Below are 19,811 nucleotides of genomic sequence, written 5' to 3'. Positions count from 1 at the left end.
TTTATACAACATATTAGTAGCATGCCCTAGGCTAAAATATAGGTAGATAACACCTTGTTCGCACCTTGTTATATTTTTATTTAAACCTTAACATTAGGAGGCATAGAATTATTTCACCGCTGAGCTATCTGGATCAATCACCTATCTGACAGGTGCAGCGAAAACAGAAAGAGGAGTCACACTGAGTCAAGTTTAATGTAAAGGAGAGCTAAGTGAGCCCAGCTCTGCCAGTGCTGCGGGGTACGGTAAATGAGCGAGTGGGAATTCCAAAGAGGAAATGTGTCATGCGAACACTTTCTCTAACAAGCAGCAGATGATTCATCTGAACTAATAAGTGTTAAAATCACCACGCAGACTACTAAAAGGTAATGTTCCCGCAGATTTACGCAACGCCCACCTTTATGTTGCTCGAAAACTCAAAGAACCCCATTCATTCAACGCTGGAATATGTGTTTTTGGCAACATCAAGTAAGGCATTCGCCCTATCCTGCAATAAAGCATGTTGGATCTAATCCTGTGCCGAGCGATTTTCTTTGCACGCTGCTTTAAACAGACAGCACCTCGATGTCTGAGTGATGGATTGGTCCGAATGTGCTGGTTTTTTCAGGTTTAATGGTTCAGACCAAAACAACATAACACATCTGCTACGCAGAGAGAAAGGTACATGTGAGCGCTGACATCATCATATCCTGTCTGTGAAGCCTCGTGAGTTGCTACTTCTCAAGGTCCTGCTCACCAAAGGCATTACAGTAGAGTCAGTAGCAAGTAGGTAGCTGGGGTAGCAGGCTGTAAGTGCATATCATATGCAGGCCCATCTATTTCTTCTAAACAATCCTCCATAACTTGGACATATCAATAATAGACCTGTTATGCCACACAGAAGAAATGCTTTTTATATATTTTCTGTGACAGCAGTCCAAGATGAGCCGTTCAAATCTCCCTCTGATTATTATGTAAACATTCACCCTCCAGTGTGTATCAAGCTTTGTCCCAGTGGAACAAACAGGAGTGGATGCAGGAGGCTTCATTTAACAAAAAGAAAAGAGGTCTAATATGGAAACAGCCCGTTGTCCTGTTTAGAGTTTAACAGAGACCCAACAGGAGATTTGCAGGCTGGAGCGAGTGCCACTGGAGAAACAGGTGTTTCTGATCACCGAGCAAATTTTTTAAATGCTCACCAGCCAACGCTTTGGTGGAGCCACTACAATACATGGCCACAGGCAAAAGCCTAAAACTGGAGCACTCGCACTGAAGCAGGCTGCAGCCACTCTCCTCCTGCAATTTGAATATACTGTGTGTAGTAATGGGAGGAAATGGTGATAATGCAATGTTAAATAGTTCAAACACAGTTCACCCATCTGCATCACATTTGCTGTTCATTACTGCCCCCGCCACATCAGCCCAGTAATCAACGGTGTTTGACCTCAGCTATTATTTCATGTTCTGCCATGACCTTGATAACAAAACCCATACGTTATTATAATTCATATTTAGTTGGCTTAAAGCTGTCACCTACTGGTTGACAAATTAATGCAGTATACGGAGTGCTTTGGGGGAATGTGCTGATTTACCTTACAGGAAGAAAGATTACGCTAAAGGGGCCACCATCACTTTGCAGTAAATCACATGGACTAACCGCTACAGCTAAATAGGTCACACGTTCCTCCTAAAGTAGCCCACTGCTGCTCACCCAGAGTTTGATAAAGCAAAGTAAAACTTTTAGACTGCTGACAGTGGGGAACTTGGCCGTCACTCTTACCCGATAAGTCGCTTAGTGCTGGCAGAGCTGTGCCTGCTGCTCTGCCTGCGGTTCACTCTGTTTCGTTGCTGCTGGCTGGTAGGGTGTCTGGCGGTGCGCCGCGCACCATCCCTCGGCGCAGAGACAAGATCTTCCCCGGAGGTGGCAGCAGCATGGACCGGTCTTTCTTTGGATATGTGCTTGCGATTCTCCTGAGATGATGTCCCCCTGGGCAGGCGGACCAGAGTCCTCGACTGACTGGTCCCAGGTGAAGAGTCACTGGATGTTCTCGAGGACGAACCGTCCCGCGGTCCCCTCGGCGAGTGACCTCGACTGATCCCCCGGGACTGCAGCTGGTCCCAGACCGCCCGGCCTGCCCCCGCACCCTCTTTCCTCCCACCTGCCGCGTCCCTTTGACCGTCACCAACTCGCACGAGCACAACAGTCAAAATCATTAAAAGAGCAAATCCTGCACGGTCCATTTTGGGCATGCAAATTTTTTTTGAAACTACCGCGTAAAAGGACACACGCGTTACCGTTTCTATCAAGAGCCACTGAAATAGGAGCAACTCAAAAAAATAAAAAATAAAACGAAGAAGAAAATACAAATAAAACGAGAAACCGTTTTACACGAGCTCAGCAAGACCGCATCCTCTCCCAACTATGAAAAATGCCCGGATACCTCTTCATAATGCCCAGGTAAGACGTAAACAGAATGTCTTCAGGTTATCAAGTCTTTACTTTTCTACAGTCCGAAAACACTATCAGCTTTTTTCTTTCCCCCGCGCTAAAAAGATGCTGTTTTACGCAAACATTATTCTATCTGCGTCTCTTTAGTTTATGTTGAACAAGAAAAGAGGGGCAAAGAGAGCAGCGCGCTGGCTCTGGGCTCTGAGGCTGTATTCTTACTCTAAGTGAGAGAGTTTGAATCGTGCTCGCATGAGTATCACCACCTCCTTGGATCTGAAGTCACTGGGAATTTTTGTAGGGATTGCATGCGCTTTGCGTGGAGAAACTCCCCCTTGTCGGATGTATTCTTGCTTCTACTTACAGCATCGCTCGGTCCATGTGCCCACACGCACTTTCTCTGCCAAGTTACATGTTGTTGCTCTGAATTTCTTCGGAGCAGGACTGTTTTATGAATGCAGCTGCATTAATCATTACCTTCAATTTAAATTTAAGTTGACAGCGTAGAAAATATTATACAACTTCGAGATGTTTTTTCTTCCTTTCGCAGAGCTGATTGTTTCATTATTTCAAAGTCACCGTTTTATGATTATTTTTAATTAATTAGGCTTATTATTCTATTAACCCATTTCTGTGGTAGGACACACTGTGAGTGCAGTGTAAGGGCACTTTAAAGCTAATTTACAGTGGTACTGTTAAGCTTTTATAGATTGCAGGATATATGTAAAACGTGCTTCCTGACCATACACACATTTTGATCTGGCAGTAAAAAGCTCACAGTTCAGACTCCCTCAAACTGAAACCTTGGAAAACTGGTCAAGTTATGTAACATCTAATTCATCTCCTCTTTTCATCTGCTGCATCATCACTTTCCTTCTCACTGTCTGGAAATAACACATTTCTCTTCTCCCATAAGACCCTAAACTACCCAAAGAGAGCTGGCTCGCTTCTCTCATTCAGCCCACAAAGATGCACGCCTGTCTCTTTCATGAGCGCTCTCCTTACTCCCTAAGCACCATTACCACTCACAGAACTGCCATCCAAAACACACAGAGTGCTGTTTTCTACCCATTCATTCTTTTTCCCAGCCATGAAATATCCAAAACCCCTGAAAAGTGATGTCTGTGTTCCTTTTTTTGTTAGCGATCCATGCAAACTAAATCTGTGAAGGCTCGGACTGACCACTACAATTGATTACAGCTTATCTTCCAACCCATACTAATCTAATTACAAAGGATGCCACATTTGTCTTATGCATCTCTAGCTTGCTGCCTGCTACTGTACCCTATTTTTGCCTGATAACAGTTAAATCAAGCATGCTTTCCTAATGCAGATAGCAACAAAAAGATCACAGCCATCTGACCCCAGCATCCATGAGGGTTACCCCTACATGGACAGACAGATCTCCTCAGTGACCTGTGCGAATGAGCAGCTGGCTGCTGCTCAAGTGTTCCTTGCTGAGTTTAAATCAATGTCTTAATCTGTTTCTGAGTCATGTTAGATGCTCTTGTATCTGTGTAGGGCAGACGTTGCCAACCTTTCCTGGCAGGTGTACACCCGTGTCACACTTAAATACCTCCTTATGTTCCAGTCAGTTGATGCTTTTATTAGAAGTTTTTTAACACTATTAATTGTTCTTCCACTTGGATTCTCACTTATCGACAAGCATTTTAGACAGTTACATTTAGTTTAGTTTTATTTATCAGCTACAAGAAAATATGTCAACAGGTTATCTGTCCAACGCCTTTAGTTTCTTGTCAAAAATCCATAATTTATGTTCTTCTCAGCCATCTAAAGAAATTTTCACCTGAACTACTCCAAACTTGGGAGGTGTGTTGTTGGGAGACCTGATTAAGTGCATTAGTTTCACATCGCTGTGGATGAATTGTGGCTCGCTGGTCTTTGCAGGATCTTTTAAAAATAAGCCACATGGGAAGGGTTTTGAGCATGAGCGACATGTTTAAGGTTACACCAAAGCATTTCAATCAGATTTAAGTCCAGACTTTGACAGGGCCACTCCAAAAACTTTCATCTTTTTTTAACCATTCAGACGAGGACTTGTTGTTGCATTTACAGTCACCCCCTCCTGCAGAACACAAGACTGCTTAACCTTCAGGGCATGAACTGATGGGTGGACATTTACCTTCAGGATTTCCTAGTAGAGAGCTGGCTTCATCAATTACAGCAAGTTGTCCAGGTGTTAAAGCAGTAAAGCAGTCACAGACCATCACACTACTACCACCATGTTAGACTGATGGTGAGATGAACGTTAGGTAGATGTGTCTCTGTCTGCTCTTCGGCTATCAAAGGAACTCTTGATGCAAACTACTCCAAACTTGGCAGATAGACACATAGATCTATATCTGTTTATCTGATAGATAGATAGATAGATAGATAGATAGATAGATAGATAGATAGATAGATAGATAGATTGATTCAGATTACCCTAGATACAGTCTTTAACATACCCCTTAACTAACCCTTGTTTGGGAATCATTAAAAGTTTGTGGAGCAACAATGTTATGAAAGTGGACTTTAATGTGGCCCAATTTGATAGGCTTCAATTTGCAGCATCTGGAGGAACTCTAGAATAAATACCAGGAGGATGTCTCTGGCTATGACCGACGCTTCTACACAAAGAGTCCTTTGAAAGCTCTGGCATGACAACCAAGCCACTCCTATCATCTTTCAAATGCAGAGCAGAAATATAACTGCATTACACTGCGAGGTTTCACACAAAGCGCAGGGTCAAATCAGCAAAAATATCCAAGTCCCATGACTGAACCGACGATCCGCTTATGTGTGCGTGCCTGTGATTGATACAGCAAGCCTGAAGTGGATTTGAATTGCCTCCACATTATTAAGTGCTTTTCATTGTCTCACGTTCGATGGCGTAATCTTGGACAAATAGATGGAAGCTGATTAACTGCATCGAGTTGAATCCGCGCTGTCAGCGTGAATGTCATATTTGCATCAGTTTAGTTGACGGCCTTGTCACTGCTGCACGAGCGAGGGGTCAGAGGTCAAGTGTAAGACACAAGACAACTAAGCAGTATCATTACCAGAATGTAGGGCTCCTGTTATAACCAAGTATCAACTGTGTATTCTTAGCCTCTCCTCCAGAATTTTAAGTGATCTATGTGAATCGGGCTCTTGTATTGACTTTCAATAGAGAGCACTAACAACAAGGAGCGCCAATCTCTTCATTAGCTACCTTTTGCTGTTTGTATCAAGGACTTCAACTCTCCTTTCTTTTTGCCCGGGAGCTAACATAATACTGACATTGTTCAGACTGGGCAGTGGTGAGGACCTGAGGGAAAATGTGGAAAAAGGAGGGTCATTTTGGCAGAAAACCACTTTGTAAAAACTCGAATTACGTGCTTTATTGATGTGTTATTTTTCATCGAACATGGCAGCTTTTCCTTAGAAGGATCATTACAGAAGTTCTCCATCACGCTTCATAATAGATTGAGCACTGTACATAAAACAGGCATTCGCACAACTAGAGGAAACAGTTAAAGATAGAGCAGGATCAATCTAATGCACTTGGGGCTTGGGCTGCAGGGTCTTTCCCAGCTTGTGTGAACAAAGAGCTGTCAGCTGGATAATAGAAGTAGGTCACATGGGTGTTATTTAAGACAACCACCTTCACTTTCCCTTTCGTGATATTCGTACTTTTTATGGGTGTTAGAAGTGCAGCTGTGAAACAACTGAGAAATGCGTGTGCGTTTGCCTCCGAGCCATACTGTACGGTGCTGGATCTAGAGGGAAATCTTTCAGCTCCATCTACACTTTCAAATGGCGGAGCACTCCAGAAACACGCTACAGTCAGACAGACTGTAGCGCCACTGGCAACGTTTCTGATGCATGTCATAGCACTGGCAACGCGTCCGCCTCAGCTGAGTGATCGGCTCTTTCATTTATGGGTGTGAGTTGTTAAGTTAACAAAGACCTTTAGCTGACTGGAATGATGAAAACTGTAACAAAGATTAGATTAAGTACTTCCCTTTTACAAATTATCCTTTTGCCCCCTTTCAAAAGATTGGCTTTGATACAGAAATAATTATGTATTATTATAACCCATATTGCAGCACAGTCTGTGAAACGGAGAAACTCCTAGCAGCAGAACTGTGTATAATAAACAGTATAGTAGACAAAGACAAGACATCCATTCTTGTACCTGCTAGCAAATGAACCCCCGTGGAGCTTTTGCACAACTTCTTGAATATGTCAGTAGACTCTGTCTACTGACATAGACTCTGTCTTTCTTTCTGTGATTCAATCTAGGTACTTAAAAAATTGATTTCATCTGATTGGTTTTGTCTAGACCAGGTGTGTCAAAGGTGTGTAGAGCCCACTTTAACCTTAAGTGGGCCAGACCACTGAATCTCCTCTTTCCATCAGTTCAACTAGTTATAATACTAAGACTACAGGTATTTAACCAACGAAGAAGTTTAACCTAAGTGGTATGGTGTGGTATGAGCGGTCATGGGGGAGGTCTTTTTATCCACGGTTCAGTATTCACAGAATCACCTATTTCTGGAACGTATTCATGGAAAATTCATCTATTCACAGATTTTTTGACTTGACAAGCTATTGGCTGGCGTTTGCAAAGCAGCCAATCCAGGAAAAAATCTGGTACATTAAGATTAAAGAGTCGGAGAGAAGGAAAACCGTGGATGTTAGCTTCTGCAGCAGTGGGAAGATGGTTTCTACTGCGCGTGATAAGAGCATCGTCAGGTATATTTGGTGTTAATAACGCTTATAACTTGACGTTGACTTTTATCAGTAGGAAAGATTTTCAAACGCATGTCCTCGTTAATGTCTTTGCCAGGCTGATTCTGGCCCCCGGGCCTCATATTTCACAACCCCAGTCTAGATACTTCTTGGTGTTAATTTGCTGAATAATGTATGCTACTTGAATTTTGATCCAGAAATCAGATAATAAATGTAAGGTTTATATTTGATTACGCCAAAAGTCCTGCATCACAAAAAAGAATATAGAAGATTCCTTTGGATTCATTCAAATGTAAAATTCTAGGTTATGACATTAAAGTTGCTGCCATGTATTGTTGTCTTCTTGTATGGCTTCAGTAGGCTGTGTAATATGCTGCCTTTGTTTTGTTTTTTTTACACTTTGGTTAAGTGTCTGCTGCTCCACTTCAGCCTGAAATTCTCTTGTGCAGTCCTTCTGTCTCTTGAAGTTTGATTTAAAAATGTCTCCAATGAACAATATGCAGAATGATGTCATACCGCTGCATGATAAATGCTGCTGGAGCGGATTCAAAGGGTGGATCATGCTGGCAGCCAATTAGGTCAAATAAGAACATGCAATAACTTTCCAGAAAACATACATTTTTCTAAAGATGTGGGGGCCTTCTACTCATTAGCCAGATGTAGCCTAAAAGATTCAGAAATCAGTCACAGCATAAATCAGCACTGGCAGGAATGTCTAAATAGGAGTGCGATGGAGTGCCCTTGGTGACATGCATTCTTGTAAATTCTGAGTATTCAGTTCACAAAAGAAAAAAACAGCAGAGGGAGGAGTTAATGTGTGCGATAGATCATTCTGGCGTTTCAACCGGAGCTTTCTTCCTCCTCTCTGCTTTTCTGTCTCCTCCCTTTCAATTTTCCTGGCCCCTTACCCTCGATTTAAGCGTGCATCTCGCGCCGCTGGCCCGAGCCCCTGGAGCTCTCTTCCTTCTGGTCCCCCTGGTTGTGACCTGGACGCAAGGCGCTCTGGGCTGACTCTGTTGCTGTTTTGTCTTGAAGGGTTTATAGATGGGCCGTGCCTCAAAGCTTCGGCCCCTATTCTCGTTGCTTTACGGCTTTACGCTGTCTCTACCAACCGACCGTGGAAAATCAAGGTCAAGCATTTTCCACATTAGCAGCTTTACCAGGTGGACAGAAATGGATATCTGCTGCATTTACCCCTCAGCCCCTTGCCCACCGAAGAAAAACAAACTGCTCCACACGTGTATCTCGCAAAAATGGTAACTGATGGTTCTGTTCATCACGTTTTCATAACACACAACAAAGAAAGATGCAAGGGGTGATATTAGATTAGGTATTTTTAGAAACTGGGCCAAAGGTGAGACAAGCACTTCAAAGTACATGCAAACTGTGTGGCACCAACCTGGCATCTAAATTCAGGGAGTGCACTCGAAACAAAAGGACTATTTTTTCAGTGGGAAAAGTTAAAAAGCAATAAAGGAGCGATTTCTCCTTCTTCTTCTTCTTTTACACTTTATTAGTGTCAGGTAGCGTCTTATAAAATAGACCATACATCTGAAAAACTGCCTGAAAAAACGCTGTTCCCATTAGAGTCCTTTAATTGCCTCCAGAAGGTCACGATGATTTAAGTCTAGTATCAACAAACAGCCTGTAATGTTTATAATATGGAAAGTATAGGCCTGTGTGGTGAATAAACTGTACATCTGCCTTTAAATCTTATCTTTATTTACAGCAGTGTCAGCTGTAACTCACTTTTTTTGTTGCTTTTTAAACCTTGTTTTGCTGCAGGGTTTTTTAGTTCACACGTCGACTGTGTTATTTTATTTCACCCCTAAGCCACCCATGTGTTAGTCTGACTGCACGCACCATAAAGCAAAGATTGAACAAATTGTCAGTTGTTTTGATATTAGACTGCAGGCCTGTTGAGTAATGCAGGTTAAGTTCTGTTTATCTTTACTGCTGGGAATGGATGAGACATAAACCCTATTTGGTGGCTGACTCACTGATGGCACGTGCTTCCCAGCCTTCAACATGACAGCACATAAACTTGGTATGGCGCTGGAGTTTGAGGCAAACTAATTGCTAGCTGTGTTTTGAAGGAATAATCTTCTTTCCATATGCAGCACTCGTGTAATGCTCGTGTTTAAGGCCTGCTAGTCCTGCTGCACGGGCCTTATGCTTGGTTAGCTGTGAGCAGAGAATCATGTGCTCTCTTCAGCAGTTAGGAGAATGAAAAATCTTCTTCACTGCCCCCAATTAACAGTGAAGGTCGAGCACCAGAAAGTTACGATGCGATTTAACCCCCCGCATGAGGTCAATTTGACCTGAATAGCTTCTTATTAAGCATGATAAATTTGTTATTTTTCAATCCATTAAACCTTTTCCCCATAGTCCATTTAGTCAGAACAAACCTCTGGCACACCATAGCCTAGTCTCTGTTTACCACAAGCAAACTTCAAGTAAAAAGGGGATGACACGACGATTAGCAGAGATGACTTCAAAGTGCTCTCTGCCACAGGCTTTTGTTAATTATCAGTCACCAGTGTTGAGTGCGTGAAGGTCAGTAGGGTAACATCAACGGCAGCATTCAACAACGGCTAAACTTTAGTCCAGTCAGTGGAACAGCTATCAATGAAACCTTGTTACGACCATGGGATCCATAGGACTGGACTGGAGGGATGCAAGGTTCAGGGAGGAAGTCTCTCTGACTACCCTGACCTGTCTGCGAGAGCCCTCCAGGCAGACAGAAACTGAGGCCTCCAACAGATGTTTGGGAAAACTGCCCCATTCATCATGGCACTTTTCAGGAATGTCTTTGAACTGTTTTTTAAATTAGTGTCACATTCATCTTTGGCAGAACCAGAGGACATAGATAGATAGATAGATAGGTAGATAGATAGATAGATAGATAGATAGATAGATAGATAGATAGATAGATAGATAGATAGATAGATAGATAGATAGATAGATAGATAGATAGATAGATAGATAGATAGATAGATAGATAGATTGGCAGCAACAACGTCAATAAAGTGTTTTTGAAAACTGCCAATGACTCTTTCAAAATGCTGTGGAGGAATTTCAGCCCACTCTTCTGTGCTTTGTCCTTTTTTTGGTGATTTTGCTGGTGCATTTCTGATCATTGTCATGCTGCATAATTTAACAGGCCATGAACTGTTGGTTGGACATTCTCCTTCAGCATTTCCTGGTAGAGAGCAGAATTCATGGCTTGATGAATTGTCCAGGTCCTCACACAGCAAAACAGCCCCAGACAATCACACTACTACCAGAACAATTGACTGTTGGTTTGATGTTCTTGATGGATGGATAGATAAAAAGAACAGGATTTTCATGTCTTTTAAGTCGGACTTCTTGGATGTTTCCCATAACTGCCCACTTTGTGAATCACACCCATGAGAGAAATCTTGGACTGGTTATGTTATTGAGCAACTCTGTCTACCATTGCCCCACATCACACTCAGCTTCAGCTACAGTTCTCATGCATACACATGCACACACACATTGGCATGGTGTAGTGTGAACTCACGGCATGGCTGCAGGGTCTCAGTCAGCCCATGTGGAACAGCTTTTTTGCTCTCGCTCTCCCATGCTGCTGCAGCAGTGGGGTTTAAATCACCCAAGGCAAAGCTGACAAGATGACAATGACAAAACGACATACAGAAACTGTCACCAAGCCAAAGCAACACTTCTCCACATTAGCTCACAAAATTTATTTCCTCCTGAAATAAAACATGGAGGAACAAGCATAGAATTTATTCTGTGGACTGTCTTTTGTTAACATTCCAGTTCACTGTAATGTAAAAGTATTCATATGACTCTAACCCGGCCTGCCGGTACAGCTGAGTTTTATACCGAGCGCTCAGTAGGGAGCAGGAAGAGAGGCCCCGTGCGTCCAGAGCCTCGTCTCCTGAGCAGCACTAAGCACTCAGCAGGCTTCAAGGGCGAATGTTCATTAGGGAGCCAAGTTTTAATAAGCCCGCAGACAGACATGCTGCTAAACAGCCTCAAGTGCCAGAAGAGGTGAGTTTACTTATTGTGCTGATCCTCATGACTTCATGGCATCATGAGCAACACATCTCAATATCTACAGGACCTAACAATCAAATACTGTACACGATTGACTGTCAGGATGGAAATAAGTAAATAAGTACTTAGTATAAGCTGATGAATTTAGACAAAATGATTAAGCAGTGTTTACCTCAACCTTTATTTATAAGAGGAAAATTCACTGAGTGTGCTTCACAGTCACACCAGCTCAAGGTCATCCAAGAGAGTTAAATCTGTTTATTTGCTTACCTCAAATTAGTCTCCAGCAGGCCGTGCAGTCTAAACCAGCAATTAGATGAAACTTTCTGCTGCGAGGGTATTGCTTCTCTTATCAGGAAGGAAAGGGTTTTGGAAGAACTTTTCAGATAATTTTAAAGTTATTTTAAAGCACTGCTTTAAAAGTCCTAAGACCTATAAAGGATATATAAAGAATCAGTTTAGAAACAATTTCCTACACAAAGCTGCTCAAAGCTGCTGGGGGGGGGGGCTTCTTGAGTCACCAGGTTATGGTGACGAAAAGTGGATTTTGTGAAGCTATAGATACAAATCTCCAAATTCACCTGCCAACATAGCTGAAGGTCTTTCATCAAGATTTAATACATGTTAATCTTTATGAAACCCAGGAAAAGTGTAAAAGCTAGCAGTTTAAGAGGCGTTGGACAGAGCCTGACTAGCTGTTTGTTTCCAGTCTTACAGTAATGCTAAGCCAAGCTAACTCTCTGCCTGCTGTAGCTTCTCTATAGAGACAGATGATAAGTGCTTACCTGTTCATTTTTCCTCACCTGCAGGTTGAATAATATCAGATTGAGTTTCTGAAATAAAACTAGAACCCTTTTACTTAATAATGCTGCTGCTGATGTTACAGTAAACTTCATGGTTACTGTACACCACTGTTTCCAATGTGTTTACACGAATCTGCAGCTCTATCATGTCTATCAGCCTACTACATGTTCAGTCACAGTCAGTCTATCAAAGAATTATATCCTTAAATCCAAATTTAAAAACAGGATCTCCGCAACGGGAGCTTTGGTTTGTTTCGTGTGACTAATCTTAAGATGCAAGAAACCAGTAATATATAGCACAGTGAAACGAGATCAAGGTTGCACTTTATCACTCTGTCATTAAGGAGCTCTTTGACTTTAGGATAACTAATGCAGTGTTGTTTCTGCACTCGCCCTGCAGTACCCAGGACCCCTTTCTCCACGGATTGTCTTGGCACGGTCCGGAAGAGTGTTTATCATAGGAAGAGGTAAGTTACTAAATGAATAAAAACAGGATGACAGCTGAGTAGAAAAATACACGGTGACACGGCAATTATGGAGAGCTGTTAACAAAAGGATAAAGTCATAAAACTGTCCTTCAACTGTTTCTACTTAGCTGAAGATAAGATAACCCAGGAGGAATCAATCACAGGGCTTGTATATTAAGACTTGCGTGATAGATCATGATATAAGTAAATGGTGCGTGGGATGTTTAGATGCATTTCAGAGCAATTTTAAAAAAGGATTAAAATCATGCACGTTTTTTGTTGTGTACCAGATTTTTATGTTTGGAAATTATGTAAGGCTCCAGAGGATTTTGGAATGGGCAAACTGGACAGTGGAAAGGAAGGGGGCAGTTTTTATTTACAAACAGCTCTGTCTCTATTTGTTGTTTTATAGATCGATTGTGACCAAGTCTCCCTCATAAAATAAATGGAGGTACAAAAGACCTAGATGGCTCTGATGGTTGAATTCACATAACTTCTCCTACTGTTTCCCAACACCTTATTGTTTTTATGTCACCAGTTAATAGCATGTGATGAGAAGTTTGGTAACTGTTGCCTGTGCTTCTAAACGCTCAACCAGCTGTCCACCATTTAGCTTAAATAATGATTTCATGTTTGCACAAAGAGTCAGATCTTCTTATTAGATCACCGCGTCATCTCTTATGATGATGGATAGTGTCATGAGGGGTCACCTTTTTTATTGCTGATCAGAGTCAGCGTGTGTGTGTGTGTGTGTGTGTCTGAGGCCAAACCACATCTGGAGACAACCTGGGGGCTATTAATCACAAACCTAAACAGAAAATAGCTCAATCTCCTTGTTTGAAACACCCAGAAACATCTTTGGTTGCATAACAGCCTTTTATTGTGCCATTTTCATTCTTAGGAAAAAAAATGGGACCAAAAATGGGAGGCTTTCATATTTATGCTGTAATAAATACAGAGCGTCTGTGGAGTTTGACTGAAAAGTGTTACACACACCGTATTTACTTGGAAGTTTATTTCCATGCAAAACCTCCTCGGAGAAGTCTTTGGGCAAATTCTTTGTTGAGGTAATGTTTACTTTGCCACAAAAATGTTGCTGTTGCGTTCTCTAACGACCATAACAACATCACTGATGAATTTGGTGGATGGAAAATGTCTCAACCGCATTTTATGTACAATGTTGGACATCTGAAAAGTTTTTGCATGCCCTTGTGGAGACGCTGGCCCATACTGTGAGCGATTTTGAAACGACGACGGCCGTTCGCCTGGACGACTTTAAAAAAAATTGAGGGATTCCATCCAGTCTGTGAATTATGTGAACTAACTGGCACAAAATGTAACGTCTTAACAGCCGGGCTGACTGGTGACAGTTTAATGGCTGAAGATATAATAAATATCCAGTATTTTGTGTATTTACTGGGTTTCACAGCTTGGACAATGTCAACAGTGGGCCTTTACCCAATATATTTTTTTCCTCATTGTCCAAATACGGCAACCAAACTACAAGCATGTCAGCATCTCTCTCGTCTGTCAGTCTAGCCAGAGGAGGATTATATGCATGCACAGTACTGTGTAAAAGTCTTGAGTCACCGCTGATTTCTTTATAGTTTGCTTCCAAGGAGCCAGACTGTGTTGTTTAAGCGTTACACATGACAGACAAGCTATGAAAAAAAAAGTTTTAAATATTTTTTTTCTTTTTTTAAACCAGCAATCTGTCACAAAAGCACATCATTTGTTCCCATTTCTTTAACCAACTCTACAAAAAGTAGCAACAATATGAGCTTGACGACATAAAATGATATTTTTGCATCAGGAAAGAGCTAGTAGTTGAAACCCTGACATACAGTATATCTGAATGGTTTTGGAGCGTATTCCTGAAAGTTTTTTGGGCCTGCCAGTTCTATCTGCAGCAGATGATCGGTATCTGAAAGTCACATCCTAAACAGGAAAAAATCCAGCAAAGACCTGACACAGGACCTGAGAGCTGCATCTGGACCTTCGATTAATCCATCTCCTGTTCACTGAAGCCTCATCGGAAATGTTTCAGTGGAAGGGTGGCTGTAAAGATTTTTTAAGGAAGCGAAAAAGACTGAGGTATGCCAAATTACACAACAACTGGACTAAAAATCAGTGGCAAATTTGAATGTGTACTTAAGAAATCAGGAGAGAGGTAGAACAATGAGTGTCTACAGCCATCTGTAAAAAAACAGTGGAGGCTCTGTCATGTTTTGAGGCTGTATTGCAACCAGTGTTGTCAGCGTTCTTGTCTAAACTGATGGAATTATGAACCTTGAAAAGTACGGTCAGATTTTGATAGACCATGCAATGCCACCTGGGAAGTGTAGGATTGGCAACAGCTTCCGTTTTTAACAATGATCCCAAATCACACTCCCAGTTCAGTCAAACCATAAGTGCACAGAGAAACACACAACAAAACTGCAGTTAATATTCTTATTTTATTACCATATTTACCTCCTTTCCTCTCTTGATTTCTCATCATTGGTTCCTGAGCTTCTTTGACCGTTGAGCTCACCTGGCCCTTTAGCTTGCTCGTCTCACTCCTGCAGCTGAAATGAGTTTTGAGAATTTTGAGAATTGTTCTTCTCAGTTAATGACTTATGGTCCAACCTTCTTTTCTATTTAAGAGTTGAGCACTCCATTTGTGTTCTTTCTCCAGTTTAGTTACCTTTAATGTAAAGTGAAATAAACCCAGATGCACTGTAAGATTATTGATGGCTGTTTCCTTTGTATTTTGGCCCAATGCCCGCAGTAAAAGCAACTTTGTGTGAGCTTCCAGCCTCCTAATTTGCAGAAACATTATCAGTCATGGATTGGCCTTCCCAGATCCATGACCTGAACATAGATGATCAAGATGTGCAACCATTTTAACAGAGAACAGAACATAAGGCTAGCCAACATACAACTTTAAGAAGCCTGAAGACCTATTTGTGAAGAGTATGACAAACCTAAAGAAATGACGAGAAGCTTCAGGCTATGTTAAAGAATAAAACATGATCACACCAAATATTGACTTTCAAGTTCTTAAAATTGTAAAAATTCTGCTTTTGTTTTATATGCTGTATTTTCATATGTTTGCAAATGTTCCAATAAATTGCTCCACATATTTCTCATCTTCCTAGTGAAATATAAAGAATTGTATGTTTTTCTTTTGACTATTACTATGCAGGCATTTCACAACACTGACCTCTTTTAGAGGATGCTTCTCTTTTTACAAATTGTTTTAAACCTATGTGTATAACTTGACTAGCTTACAGAGTAAAACAAACCTTAAAATATGATCTAGAGAACATTCAGAAAAGGAAAAACATTATTTTAACTCACACGTTTGAAAGGTATTGTTGAAAGTCCTCATTTTAACATCTCTAATGTAATTAATATAGACGTGTGGTGAGCCTTAGTAGCAGTCCCTCTCTAACCTTGATAAATACACAGACAGTGTCTTGTGTAATTCATACCCAGAAAGGAGCCTGGATACATTACATCATATCGTGATAAGGCTTGCACATGAAAAGTGCCCTGCTACAGACTAGCGATCTGCCCAGGGTGAACAGCACCTCTCGCCCTGTGACAGCTGGGAGAGGCTCCAACCCTGCTGTTACCCTGAACTGCATAAGCAGTAAAAAAAAAAATGGATGGAAAAGTGTAGATTATTCAGCAAGATTACAATCATCAGACTTCTATATGTGTACTGACAGTCAAGAAGACCCATATGAATCTGCTATTCATGAGAGCTGAAATGCAGTCACGAGGGAGAACATGAAGCCTCTTTTTCACAGGGTTTAGGAAGCAGCCTGCCATTATCTAAACGGCTGTACATGTTGGGGAAGTAGCAGCTGATAGGATGCCGTCAATCTTTCTGTCAGTCCAGGCCTCACCCTGTTCCTCTCTCTTTTCAGGGTGGTCCCAACTGTGTCGACCATCTCTTGTCGGTATGACTTGGCAGAGATCACCGCAGCAGGCAGGAACACACTTCCCTTCAATCAGCAGTTTCCAGCAGGTGTGCTGTACCTCTCCCGTTCTTTCATCTGCAGCAGTATGTAGAGTGTAATTCAGTCCCGGCCTAAGCCCTCCCAAACTGGCACCTCTAGGCTGAGCTGGATGTGTGCAAATAAAATGCTTTGGCTTGTTTTTGATGCTTCTGTCAAACTCTTCTTTTTCTTCTGTCCTCTCAACAGTTTCAATTTCACAGCACAGAAGAGAAGGTGATATCTGGCTCCGTGCTGTAAACACACTGTGAGCTGGATGCTGCTGATATGTACACAAAAAAAGATGGCACATGTGTTGGCCAGATGTGGTTACTATTGTTGTATTTGCTTTGCTGTGGTCAGTGAAATCCATTTAAAGCCTCATTTTTTCTTACCGGAGAAAGTATGAATGGATTTATTACCCCCCTGAGTAAGAAAACCGTACCTCCGAGGATGACTAAAAGCTGTCAGAGTTCCACGTTGTAGTGATCTGGCCCAAGCCGCAGACCAGCAGTGGAGTGCTTTTTACAAATAAGGAGCTCTAGGTTGTGCAGGGGAACTGTGGGTAAACCTTAAGCAGCTCTTTTTATTTTAATTTAATAAGGAAATAAAGCACTTGAATCCACTGTTACAGTTTATAAATCAAAATATATTAAAGGCACCTGTATTGTCATTTGGAAGCGAATTGCCAAATAAGCCAAGTTTGTTGTAATACACAGAGTAGAGGACAGTACAAAATATGACGACTGTGCTGAACATACTGAGCTTCCTAGGTGAATAATTACAGTGCTTGGGATCAGCCCAGTGGCCTGGAGCACTCTACTGACTTGGAGTGGATGTGGTTGGAAAGAGGACCAATGCCAGGCTTATTATTGGTCATTTTCTACTAGACCCTAATATTTCTATTTGCATAACTGTGGGAGTCAGAATTCATGACAGCTAGTTTGATCCTGACCTTGTGGCACAAAAACCAGAGTTATGCAGCTTTTTATCACGCCAGAAGAATTTGTTGTAAACAGTCCTGTTCTTCTTCATGGTTCAGAAACTGTATGAAGCATTTTACATGCGCGCAGTAAAAGGGACAATTTGATATGGGAAACTTTATGAGGATACGGACAGAAGTACTAAAAGAGCTGAGAGTCAGACTAGTGGCTCTGTAAAGCTGTATTGGAATTAAATATCCAACAGTGTTTGCAGTATACAGTGTTGTGCAAAAGTCTTGAGCCACCCCTCATTTCTTTATATCTCACTTCCAAGGTGTCAGACTTTCTTGTGACTTTGAAAGTGCTCTTCAGCAATATTATTTGCTGAAGTCTTTTCTGCTTTTTCATTCGTTTGCAGTCCAGTTTGTACGGAAACTTAACACTGGGCTATGAAACATTCAAGCATAAAGAAGGAACCTAACTCAAGGGATGAGTCAATGTTGTGTCTACATATAACAGACAACTTAGCAAAGAACCAATGTTAAATTGTATCTGTAGGCACTTACAAGCAGCCTATTGCAAAATCATCATTTGTCCCCATTCAAACAACAAGCTGATTCCCAAAGCCATAAAACTTGGCATAACTAAGCATGGTCTCAGTGGAAGTTTGGCTATCAAGAAGCCATTCTTAAGGAGGGGAAATGGGGAGAAGAATTACACAAGAACTGGACTGAAAATCTGTGGTAAAATCAGTGTAATTAATCCATAACTGAAGTTTTTGGTTCAAAACGTCACCAATAGGTCCAAGAGGTCAGGAGAGAGGAACAACAGTGAGAGTGACAGTCATCTCTAAAACACTGTGGGGGGGTTTTGTCATGTGTTGGGCTGCATTTCAATCGCTGGGGTTGGGGATCTTCTCAATATTAATGGAATTATGAAAACAGAAAAGTGCAGTGAGATTTTGATCCACCATGCAATACCATCTGGAAAGCATCTGAATGGCACCCGATTCATTTTCTTTTTACATGACAATAATCCCAAACACCCAACATCATCTTGAAAGACAACAGAACAAAAGGCAGCCAACATCCAAAGAAGAGCAGTGAACGTCCTACAAGAAGCCTGGAGAACTATTCCTGAAGACCGCTTGACAAGAAAGCTGCCTAAGAGAGTTCAGGCTAAAGACTTTAGTACTATAGTATTACACTAGAAAAGATATTATCATAATTTTTTGTTATCATAAATCCCCTAAAAATAGATTTTTTTGATCTAGTGATAGCATTAGATGAGCTGTAGCAGATCTGTGTCAAACTCAGCAGCTGAAGAGAAATCAAACATCACTAACTTGGGGAAACCACAAATGCCTAAATGTACAGAGTAGTGCTGAGATATTTCAGTTTTCTGAGAGGGATGCAGGACAAGTCTGTCCCACTGACAATGAGTCCAGCAGACACAAAAGAAAAGCCTAGTGTTATGGGGAAAAGTTGAGGAAAGTCACTAGGAGACAAATTGTACAAAACTGTCAAGATGTTTCAGTCTAGATTAAAATGGTCAGGTGACAGACTCAACTAGACCGCGACCCATGCTGTTAACATTCACAGCCTATTCACACACGCTATAGTGACAACTGTGCTAACAATAAGGGCGGAGCAGCATGGGGTATTTCTCAGACAGTTAGACAATCAACATTAGAGTCCCTGTTATTACAAAAGAAATATAACTACTGAAATGTTTCCCAACATATCAAATACAGTGCAGCTGCACATCCCAGCAGGACAGCTAACCCCATGAATCAATAGGCACATTCCAGCATCATATATAATATAGACAGCCATCAGCTGGGGGACACTTAATCTCCGCGCTAGCCGTTTTTCAATACGCGTGCTTCTGCTTGTCTCTGACCTCAGCTGTACGCATGGACGTTTATATCACTTTCAAAACAAAGCACATGTTGGCGGTCCTGTTCCCGGCAGAGGAATGTATTCAAACAAGGCCCTTTCTCCTTTGTCAGGCCGCTTTTACATGCTGTTCCAGGTAGACTTGCAGTCATCTCAGCCTAAGTGTTGAGAGCCAGATCTCATCACTTAAATAACAGAAGAATTGATAGGAGCAACAGAGAATCTGTGAAATATCAAGAGATCACGGGGAAAAAAATCTCTTTAATCAGCAGTAACATCCCATCCATACATTCCTGTGCCGCACTCAGTTGCCAGACCATTGTCATCACTGTGATGTGCATTTCTTACAGCTGTTTTCTCCATAATCCTCAACAACGTCAATAGCAGAACCACACTTCTAAGATGCTGATAGGCCAACTTCGGAAGGCACAGCTGAGGCAGAATTTCCCCCAAAAAGCCAAAACAGTCAAAGTCGCGTTTGTGGTAAGCCATTGCGGATGGAGGGAGGCTCTTCTTTCATACTCTGCT

The 19,811-nt window shown here is 41.6% G+C and overlaps 1 protein-coding gene and 1 long non-coding RNA gene across 3 annotated transcripts in view; one reads left to right on the top strand and one right to left on the bottom strand.

Annotated features, from left to right (window-relative positions):
• LOC146647155 (latent-transforming growth factor beta-binding protein 2-like) overlaps positions 1–2,719 on the bottom strand; it is a 92,760-nt gene extending 90,041 nt beyond the window's left edge. For both annotated transcript variants that reach the window (XM_085392421.1, XM_085392422.1), the window contains exon 1: positions 1,760–2,719. In XM_085392421.1, coding sequence (XP_085248547.1) covers positions 1,760–2,229 — 470 coding nt within the window. In that variant the 5' untranslated portion in view covers positions 2,230–2,719. The remainder of the gene's footprint in view (positions 1–1,759) is intronic.
• LOC146647154 (uncharacterized) lies at positions 2,067–17,589 on the top strand. Its single transcript, XR_014908930.1, has 4 exons — positions 2,067–2,437; positions 12,410–12,476; positions 16,394–16,494; positions 16,673–17,589. It is a non-coding gene; the product is annotated as an uncharacterized LOC146647154 (long non-coding RNA).
• The last annotated feature ends 2,222 nt before the right edge of the window (positions 17,590–19,811 follow it).

Source organism: Rhamphochromis longiceps, linkage group LG19, assembly GCF_057381845.1.
Source record: "Rhamphochromis longiceps isolate RC_006_pf linkage group LG19, R_longiceps_female_GT1.1, whole genome shotgun sequence".
NCBI lineage: Eukaryota > Metazoa > Chordata > Actinopteri > Cichliformes > Cichlidae > Rhamphochromis > Rhamphochromis longiceps.
The sequence above is the reverse complement of the archived record's forward strand: the minus strand, read 5'-3'. Positions and strand labels throughout refer to the sequence as shown.